We start from the raw sequence: 10,118 nt of genomic DNA on the forward strand, positions 1-10,118 counted from the left end.
CTATACGGGGGATCTTTGTCTTTGCCTGTGTGTGTGTGTGAGAGCAGTGCAGCGATGCGTAACGTGGAGGTGAAGGCCCGCGTCCGGGACGTGGCCACGCTGCGCGCCGCCGCCGAGCGGCTCAGCGGCGGCCCCGGGAAGCGAATCGCGCAGCGCGACACCTTCTACGTGGTGACGCGGGGCCGCCTCAAGCTGCGACACTTCAGCGTGAGCGCCACGTGTCTGCCTGCCCCCCCCCCCCCACGTGTCTGTCAACCTGCCCACACCACACGTGTCTGCCTGCCCCCCCCCCCCCACGTGTCTACCTGCCCCCCCTCCCCCGTATCTACCTGCCCCCCCCCCCCGTGTATGTCTACCTGCCCCCCCCCCCCACGTCTACCTGCCCACGCCCCCCCCCCCACGTCTACCTGCCCCCCCCGTGTCTACCTGCCCCCCCGTGTTTACCTGCCCCCCCCCCACGTGTCTACCAGCCCACCCCGTGTCTACCAGCCCCCTCCCCCCGTATCTACCTACCCCCCCCGTGTCTGTCTACCTGTACCACCCCCCCCCGTCTACCTGCCCCCCCCCGTGTCTACCTACCCCCCCCCACCCCGTGTCTACCAGCCCCCCCCCACCCCGTGTCTACCAGCCCCCTCCCCCCGTATCTACCTGCCCCCCCCCCCGTGTCTGTCTACCTGCCCACCACCCCCCACGTCTACCTGCCCCCCCCCCCTGTGTCTACCTGCCCCCCCCCCGTGTCTACCTGCCCCCCCCACCCCGTGTCTACCAGCCCCCCCCCCCACCCCGTGTCTACCTGCCCACCAAAACCTACTTGCTACACTTCATTGTGAGTCTCTTCTCAGTTGAGATTCACAAACTCCTGCAAGTCACTGACTGCATTTAACTTCCGGGGTCTCCTCTGCCCATTGTGTCTGTCTGCCTGTCTGCTGCACGTCCACGAGTTCCCCCCTGCCTACCGCTGCCCTCTTCTCCCACCTAACCACGTTATTGTCCTTCTCCCGCACCTCCGATTAGCACAGTTGGCTACGTACGGTGCGAAAGAAGTTCAACATTCATACATTCCTGCATTTTCTCCGTGCCTAACTCGTAGCAATTGTAGGATTACCCGGCGTGTTTCACGTAGGTTTGTTTCAAAGTGGTCTTAAATGCACGCAAAGACGCCGATGTGATGGTATAAGAGATTGAATTAATACAGTTTATGTATGAATGTACTGTGTTGATGTACTGTACAGTGTAATGATCATGTGATTGGCGAGACATTGTCACATGTTTGGATGGGTTTGCCTTTTCGCAGTCCGCTTTAAATCATTAATGTTAACCTGTTGATGTGGTATGATTGTTTATGGATTACACATTTAATGTGATGAGAATTAAGTTGAACAATAAACCCCGATACAAATTTATACATTCTCATAATCTTTTACAAATATGCATCATGAGATGATTTGTGTTGTGTGCTCTAGGATGGCACGGGCAAGCTCATGTTTTACGACCGACCAGACACAAGTGGACCCAAAACATCAAACTACACCCTCACCCCAACGGCAGACCCAGTGGGACTTGGGGTAAATTCATTCACTGACTGTGTACATTCATTTACATTAAACATGGTGGAAGGTTCATTAGTCTGTGTTTTGAGAGTTCAAATATTTTTGTTATAATTATTATTTCATCGTAAAATTATATATTTTTCATAAAATGTGCTGAACATAATTTGCTTATTTTAAAGTGTGATTTTATTACGTCTTTATATAATGGCAGTCAATGGAAAAATATCGTTCGATGTACGGAATTTTGCTTTATGAACAACTGTTCAGGAGCGTATCCGTTTCGGTATATTGAGGAATGCCGTATTTGACACTTTAAAAATTATGCACACAAGTGTGTAAATCCCAGTGTGTTTTATTGCAGGTTGGGTTTTGTTTTGGGCATTCTTTCTCTCTAGCTTTCTCCAGATGCTGCTGCTGAGGGCATGTTTACCCTTTCCCGTTCTGATGACGCACATTCCGTTCCCGATGACGTACATGACGTATGTGTACGTCATCGGAACAGTATCAAAGAAAAGAAAAAAGAAAATAACTTTATCGGTACCGAGGCTCCCACAAGGGCATTCGGGTAGGTGTGTGGCACAGTTTGGCACCAGCTATCATAGAGTGTGGTCATGTCGCTACAGTTTTCTGTGGTAAATACGGTCTTTAAAAACAATGGCGCTCTATGCCTCTAAATAGATTCAACGCGAACTGCTTGCGTGTTCCAAGATTCAGCGGTGAACGGGACCCACGCTGTAACTTGCAGACTTCTCGGAACGGAAAAGGGTTAAGGTGTACAATTTTACATTTGGGCTCATAAAAAAAACTCTTAATGTTATGCTCCAAATACAATTGTGGTTTTCCCCTTTGCATATTCATTGTTGACTAGAAATCATGGTATTACATACATTTTGGCCACAACCCCCGTAATACATCACTCCGTCAAGAGATGCCGATAAGTTGACATCTTGTGAAAGAACTGCCCATTAGTAACTTGGGAGTCCTCTCCGGAGTGAAGAAGGGTGAGAGGGCTGTGGCCACGGTGCGATGCCGGTGCATGGAACCGTCTGTCCGTGCAGGACGTGCTGTCTCAAGCGCTGGCCGTGAGGGGGGAGGTGCGCAAGGAGCGGCTGCTCTACTTGGTGGGACAAACGCGCGTGCACATCGACGCCGTAGAGGGGCTCGGGGACTTCATGGAGCTGGAGGTGAATCTCCTCCTTTGGGAGCTGCTTTGGATTGTGTTAAGCACCACGTAAACAATAGAGGAATGACATCACTGTGTGGGACAGTACAGCAAATAGGTTTTACTTATTTTGGACAGGATAACTGTTGGGGTAACAGTGATGTAGCTTGGTTGGCATGAATGCCCCTGCCCCTCTTTGTAGTCTAGCACCTGAGCCTCTCTAGCCCATGGGCCCCCGCTAAACCACTGCGAGGCAGCGTTAAGAGTAAGGCTGTACGCGCAGTGTGAGAGCAAGTACCTGTACACGGTTGATGAATTGTTGATTAGGGGTAGGAGTAAGGCTAATGTTTGACAGTGTGCTTTACCCACAAACTGATTGCCGCTGCTCCCAATTGTAACATATAGTCCTTTCAGTTTTTGACCACCTTTGACATCTGGTGTTTGCTACTCACCGTGCACACGCCTCCGCGTGTGCTTGTGTAGGTGGTGCTGGAAGAAGGCCAGAGTTCTGAAGAAGGGGAGCGCGTAGCGAGGCAGCTCATGAGCGAGCTGGGAGTCCTGGAGGAAGACCTGCAGGACGTTGCCTACATTGACATGCTGCTGCAGAAGTCTGCATAAGCTTAGGAGGGACATCGGGGCAGACAAGACCACTGCCTCCCCACATTCTCTGCTCGTTCCTTTACATACATATGGAGTGTCTTGAAATTACACACCGACACGGAGTTACAAGTAACCTGCTTACACTTTATTAAGTCTACTCTCGCACCAGTTATAGGCACTGCTATGACTGCCACCGTCACGACACACTCTGCTTCTACTACCCGCTCTCATCTACTCCTCACCAACTCTGCATCTCGCCTACTCTCTCCTACCTCCCGTCTCTCCGGCACAAACCTCCTGCCCCAACGCGCACACCTGCTCGTCCTCGATTGCACCCGCTCAACAGCGCGCACTGCCTACATCTCTACACATACACACAGATGCAATATCCCCAGTTATCACTGACATAGGCACCCCTCTGGAATGTTGGGCACTGCAAAAATGTCTCGATTCCTCCCTCTAAATCAAGCCCTGCACATGGGTGACACGAACTCCCTTAAAGGAAGACATGTTCCACCTATGTAGGCCATGTGGCTGCATGTCATTGAAAAAACTATTGTTGGGATGATTTACAATGACAATTTTAGGTCTCGGATCAAATATCTCCATTTTGTAACTTCATAGCTACCTTATATTTTGTATTCTGGTGGGGAAACTACTGTAATGGATGTACATGTATTGCATGACTGTTTACAATGGAAAGTGTGTATTCGAGTACAAACTGAATTAAACATTTCTATACATTTTAAATGAAGCAAAGTTTGACATAACCGTTTCTAGAAAGTTTTGTGTGAATGTTTATTTTAATGTTACAGGACCAGTTGAGGCGACGTTTCGGCCATTGGCCCTAATTTATATCACCATTGTGCGCCTATTTTCCATTTTAAAGCCACGGCGTTATTCGCGAATTTGTTGATGTTTCGTTTGCTTGTGCATCACTGTCACAGCAAGTATATCGTCACGACATGCGTGTGTGTGTGACGTGTTGTTGCGATATCGCGATATCGCGTTATATCGTGATATCGTATCGCATCACGATATCGTATCGCATCACGATATCGCGTCGTGTGTAACGCGATATCGCGATATCTGCAACTCTCGCGCCGTTCGCGGGAAGAATATCGCGGATCCAGTGGGGGCGGGGGGGGGATCCCCGCTCCCGCGTGAGCTATCGCGGCCATCTTACCCAGGGAATCCAGCAGTGGGTGGGGGGGGGCGTCAGTCACCCGCTGATGACGACACCCCCCGTGCTTTCCAATGCGCACGGCGTCCTCCTCCCTGTGTAAGATGGCCGCCACGGCATCGGCGGCCGCGTGTTTTATTATTTATTATTGTTGTTGCTACGTCATCGGTTGCGGAGGCGGAGTTGAGGTTCGCACGTGGGCGAACAATTCTGACACCGTCGGCTTCTCACTCGGCCCGGTCCTCACGCCGCCGTCTCCTCCTCGACAGCAGCCGCCGCCGCAGCCTCCCTCGCCCCTAGCCAGGGCCCCGCCATGTCGGTGCTGGACATGTTCCTGTCCGTGAACAAGTCTCTGAGCGTGGAGCAGGAGAAACGCGAGGTGAAGGCGGGGGGAGGAGGGAGGCGATGGTGGCCCCGCGTGTGTTTGTGTCACGCGAGACGGGAGAAGTCGTGGAGGAGAGAGGGAGGGAGGGACACCCGTTCACGCGGCTCCGATTTTCCGAATTTGCAGAATCGATAAACTCCTCGTGATGGCTACTGCAGGATCGCCAATGGAGTGGTTAGCGCGCGACGCGCAGATCACGACAATACTGTTCGATTTCCCGGCCCCGGCTAACGTTGGTGGAGAATGCGAACGAGCCCCGTGTCCTCTGCTCCTGACGTGCTGACGACCAGCGCGGTGAAGTATGGTCAAGCAATACGTACTGTTAAACAATCCCCGTGAGTGAGAACGCGTGGGGAGGCCCGCTGTGGATTGACAAAGCACTATGGCAGCTATTGTATTGGATTTATGTTCTCATTGAGTGGTGGGGGGGGGGTGCTACCGTAGTGTGATGGTTCGCACGATGAGCTCCAGAGATTGCGGGTTCGATCTCTCAGAGCGGCCCCTGAAACAATTGGCTGTGGATTTCACACCTAATGATGATTGCTTGTGTTGCAGTCGAAACGTGAGAATTTTGATTGTTTAATGTTAGCATTACTTTATAATTTCCCTTCTACGTGACTTTATCGAAAGAACCAAGAATATGAATCCCTGCAGTCACGAAAGCTTTAAATCAAAACGGGCACGTCGTTGTTTATCCGGCGGTATTAGCGGGTACAACACCACAGTTGATCTGCAGATTGTGTGGTAGGGTGAGGTGTGGGTATGGCGACATCTTCCATGTGTACTGGTCACCATTGAAGAGTAGGCCAATTACCCTTAAAGCGACTCTCTGTAGCTCCCTTGAGTGGCCCCTCTTTCTAGAGGAGGCCATGCCGCAAGCAGAGGCGTAGTCAAGCAATTGCAGGGCTGCACCTTCACCTACTGATGATGAATGAAACGCTTCCAAGAAGACATCCACAGAGGAGATGCATCAATGAAATTGCTTGATGTCAATGTGCTAGGTGCGGATTATTACATCTAGCAGGCTTGCGACAGCGCCTACATCCAGGAGTGTATTGACCACGGCTGATGATGCCGGCGACTGATGATGAGGTTGTCCCGCAGGAGATCCGGGAGACGGTGCAGGCGCTGGAGCAGACGGCGCGGGAGACGCTGACGCTGCTGCAGGGCGTGCACCAGGGCCTGCAGCCCGGTGCGTGGGGACAGCCACGGGACACGGCTCCGCATCAGAGATTTCTCGCGCTCTCATGTGGAGCCAAACGTCGAGCATGATCCTCCCGTTCCACGTGCTGGGTGGGAGCTTCGTAAACAAAAAAACGGAGTGAATTTCGTGAAAAAATTAACCCGTAAAAACAAAGTTTTTTACGATAAATCCTTTATATGCGTGGCATCGGTTTTATTTTATTATTCATTTTTGTTTTTCTTGAGTAAGAGTTTCATTTTTATCAAATTGGTATTTTAAATTAAATATGAATTTTTTTTTACTAAAAAGTGGAAAATTTTGGAATTTTTTTTCACGAAAATAAATTGTCACGCACAACGAGTCTGTGTGCAAAATGTCAGCTCGATTGGATCACGGGAAGTGGGTTAAAAAAACGACCGAAAGATTTGCACGGTCGTAAGCGCGCAAGCAAGCAAGTTAACTTAATATAAAGGATTTAAAAAGGTCCCAGCACCACGTGGTGCGAAACGTCGGACATGATGCCGAACAAGACTGCGTACAAACCAGACCGCCCATCATGAAGATCTATGCGGCACAACTGAGAACAGATATATATCTAATAATCAGCTTTGACATGGATGTCGAATTTGATGGATTCACACGTAAATGTTTTATTTAACGAATGAGTAATTAAAATGGAGTAACGTATGAATGAGAAAAATGAATGAGTATTTAAATGAACGAAATGAGAAATTCATGAATGGATTTATGATTGTGAAGGTTAGAGTCGTGGGACTGGGCGTGGCCTTTCTAGGCAAACGAGCATACAAACAATGGAATCGTATTAATACAATAATTAATGCGCAATTGATGTAGGAACTCATCCATACTTACCATATATAAACAAAATAATCATGGTTTTTACGCACATCAGACATAAAAGTGGCCTTTTGAGTTTTAATCAAAAAGGCTCTTGTCTGGTCAAAAATGAAAATGTTTAAATGAACTTGTAGCTTAATATAACAGATCCAGATGATAATGTAATACCGGTGAGGACATTCACAATCCAGTAATGTATAGTGATTCAAAATGATTCCACTAAACATCACACACGGTGCACAACTAGAGGCGCCAGGGAAGCGAACTTGTGACTAACTTTGTGTCGTTGTGCAGTGCCAACTATCTGTCAGAAGGCAAGAGAGCGCTTCGAAGAAGTTAAAGTTCACTTTGCTGTACTCAAGACCAAGTTCCCTCCGGAGTATTACTACAGGTGGGGAGAAACCACTTGAGGAGAATGCTTTTGACAGCTATTTTAATAAATATGACAGCTTTCCATCCGGTGTTTCCTTCAATATAGTAATTCATAACCTGAGAAAATGTCGCTTTGTATTTTAGATTTACATTCGGTGTAGTTAATGTCTGAAGGAGGGTGACAGAGGTAATAATTTGCATATTTTCAAATTAAAAGGCAATGTTTGGCAATAGCCTGAATCGTACAAGCTTTTAACATCAATTGTGTTAATACACTGGTGAACATTATGCCCGTTAAATTTTGTTTTCAAGAGATCACATTGCAGACACATTTAAGAGTATCTATGCATGGTGGGATTTTAAACTTGTTCTGTTTTTTTTTGTCCGAGGTGCAGGAACCCCTGAAGGATGCAGGCATCTGTGGTTTGTGCTCGCTGTTGACACTGCTTGGAATTGCTGCTCCTCTGTAGATTTCATGACCACTGGCGGTTTGTGCTGCAGCGCCTCAGCTATCTAGCCGCCCTGCTTGTGTACCTGGAAGCCGAGAGCCTGATCTCGCGGGAGGAAGCTGCCAAAATCCTTGGAAGTGAGTACGGTGATATCTTTTTAAATCCTTTATATTAAGTTCACTTGCTTGCTTGCTTAGGACCGTGCAAATCTTTCGGTCGTTTTTTAACCCACTTCCCGTGATCCAATCGAGCTGACATTTTGCACACAGACTCTTTGTGCGTGACAATGCATTTTCGTGAAAAATTTTTTCCAAAATTTTACACTGTTTAGGGAATTTTTTAAAAATATTTATTTACCAATTGCTTAATGCTGCCAGACAATCATCTGACCCATAGGTGGCAGCCATCTCAAGCCAGAGGACGAGAAGACTAGCTGCCACGCATATAAAGGATTTATAGTGAAAAACTTTGTTTTTACGGGTTAATTTTTGCTTTATCACATGGGCATATTTAAACGACTGGCTTGCTTGTTAAAAGCTAGTGCCATAACTTCGATGTGGGATGGGAATAAAGTCACATTCGTACTCTAGTCAACCTATATCTGTTTAATTATGAATGTGTCTGTAGCGTAGTTTATCCATGATCGCTCTGTAGGTAATGTGTTCCGAGCTGATTTGTGCTGCAGGGAATATGTAGTTGTGAGTTCACATTGACGATGTGCTATATTTATGATTCTTTATTTGACGCAATAGCTTTTTGTTCTAATTACTTTACTATATTGCTGAACTTTGTTTTTTAATTGTTGGTGACGCAGGTCTGATGTTGCAATGAGACTCCCCTGTTTTCTTGAGGTGTTTGCTGGCTAAACAAATTAAACCTGAATTTGAAACGGGAGACATTGCTTTACATAGTTTAGATTGCTATAGAAGTCACGATGAAATTAATATTTGTGATGCGTCTATTTTACATCACCCATTGTGTAGCCTAGGTGTAAAGAATGGGATCTCTTGATTAATTTGAAAGCTGTGGTGATTGGTGTTGTAAATTGTCACACGGGACCAGGTTTGCAGGACATTTTAAGCTGTGTATGTTTATTCTGAGTAAACGTTGAATTTGCAGATTGTTAAGTGACTGCTTTCATGTGTGCAGTTGAGGTGCAGCAGGAGAAAGGCTTCCATCTGGACCTGGATGATTACCTCACTGGGCTGTTGATGATGGCCAGTGAATTGGTAAGGAGCCTCCTTGTAACTTTGGAATGGTTTTCAATCCCAATACTGTACTACAAAATTAGCAAATCCTTAGGAGAATAATTGGCAGTAATGTATGTTTTTTCACCTACATTTTCTGATTAAAGTTGATTTCAGCAATATACATTCACATTTAACACCGATTTACCTGTCCAATTATATTATGGGCTAGTGGTACATGCGTGGTTGTAGCAATCTGCCATGCATTGCAGTTTTACACGGAATATTGTTGACCGTTGTTATTACCGCAGGCACGCCTGGCAGTAAACAGCGTGACAGCCGGGGATTATGGGCGGCCCATTCGAGTGGCGGCGTTTGTGCACGAGCTGGACGCTGGCTTCCGTTCGCTCAACCTGAAGAACGACTCTCTGCGCAAGCGCTACGATGGCCTCAAGTACGACGTGAAGAAGGTGGAGGAGGTGGTGTACGACCTGACGATCCGTGGTCTCACAAAGCCCACCGATCAGTCGCAGGACAACGCCGGTGGTAAAGATGAAGAAAGCAAGCCGTAGTGTGGGCGAATTCCAGTGATATTCAAGAGGATAAAAATAGGAGTACATTTGTAAAATGAGGAATGCTGCGACAGGAAAGCTTGGTGAGTTTGGCGAGACGTTGAAATGCATACGGAAGGCATACGTGTGAGTTTTCCTTACCACTCGGAAGTATGAAGAGCATTTTTTACCTTGTGTTCATTCCATTGTGAGCTAGATTTTTGTCAAGCAACTACGTCGTTACAAGCTTTATATTTTGTTGGCTGGTAATATAATTTACATTAATGGCAAATGAAAAGTCTTGTAAAGAGCTAAGTAGAGAGGTTATGGGCCTTTATAAATAGTGATTTCATCAGAAATGCTCAGAAATGGTTTCATCTGTTTTATTGAAAAAATACCTCTTGCTATACATCTACATTGAGAAGCTTTTCGATAGTAGCTAAGGAACAGAAGGAATCTTTTGAACATAGGAATTTTTGTTTATATATTTTGCGTTGCTGCATGCCTAAACAGTGTAAAAAATGTTTGTTACATCTTGAAATATTCTTGCAGCTTAAATCCTGAATAGTATTCTGTATAAATGATATGCTTCATAGGAGCATTCACTCATTTCAATTAAAGTTTACGGTTAGTATTTC

The 10,118-nt window shown here is 46.8% G+C and overlaps 2 protein-coding genes across 2 annotated transcripts; both read left to right on the forward strand.

Annotated features, from left to right (window-relative positions):
• On the forward strand, positions 1-4,045 carry LOC144946554 (uncharacterized). Its single transcript, XM_078875597.1, has 4 exons — positions 1-207; positions 1,464-1,565; positions 2,609-2,734; positions 3,196-4,045. The coding sequence occupies exons 1-4, from the start codon at positions 55-57 to the stop codon at positions 3,328-3,330; spliced, it is 516 nt and encodes a 171-aa protein (XP_078731723.1). The 5' UTR covers positions 1-54; the 3' UTR covers positions 3,331-4,045.
• A 634-nt stretch (positions 4,046-4,679) lies between these two features.
• On the forward strand, positions 4,680-10,114 carry TSN (translin). Its single transcript, XM_078876186.1, has 6 exons — positions 4,680-4,874; positions 5,985-6,072; positions 7,216-7,312; positions 7,764-7,879; positions 8,892-8,971; positions 9,241-10,114. Exons 1-6 carry the CDS (start codon positions 4,809-4,811, stop codon positions 9,499-9,501), a joined length of 708 nt encoding a protein of 235 aa, XP_078732312.1. The 5' UTR covers positions 4,680-4,808; the 3' UTR covers positions 9,502-10,114.
• Positions 10,115-10,118: the final 4 nt, after the last annotated feature.

Source organism: Lampetra fluviatilis, chromosome 1 (assembly GCF_964198595.1).
Source record: "Lampetra fluviatilis chromosome 1, kcLamFluv1.1, whole genome shotgun sequence".
In the NCBI taxonomy this organism is placed as follows: domain Eukaryota; kingdom Metazoa; phylum Chordata; class Hyperoartia; order Petromyzontiformes; family Petromyzontidae; genus Lampetra; species Lampetra fluviatilis.

Bases quoted from the DNA above. Each gene is read 5' to 3' on its own strand.
- LOC144946554 (XM_078875597.1), top strand. From the start codon at position 55: ATGCGTAACGTGGAGGTGAAGGCCCGCGTCCGGGACGTGGCCACGCTG. The intron at 1,566-2,608 runs GTAAATTCATTC...CTGTCCGTGCAG, and splicing joins CAGACCCAGTGGGACTTGGG to GACGTGCTGTCTCAAGCGCT. The intron at 2,735-3,195 runs GTGAATCTCCTC...GTGCTTGTGTAG, and splicing joins GGGACTTCATGGAGCTGGAG to GTGGTGCTGGAAGAAGGCCA.
- TSN (XM_078876186.1), top strand. From the start codon at position 4,809: ATGTCGGTGCTGGACATGTTCCTGTCCGTGAACAAGTCTCTGAGCGTG. The intron at 4,875-5,984 runs GTGAAGGCGGGG...GTTGTCCCGCAG, and splicing joins TGGAGCAGGAGAAACGCGAG to GAGATCCGGGAGACGGTGCA. The intron at 7,313-7,763 runs GTGGGGAGAAAC...GCTCCTCTGTAG, and splicing joins CCTCCGGAGTATTACTACAG to ATTTCATGACCACTGGCGGT.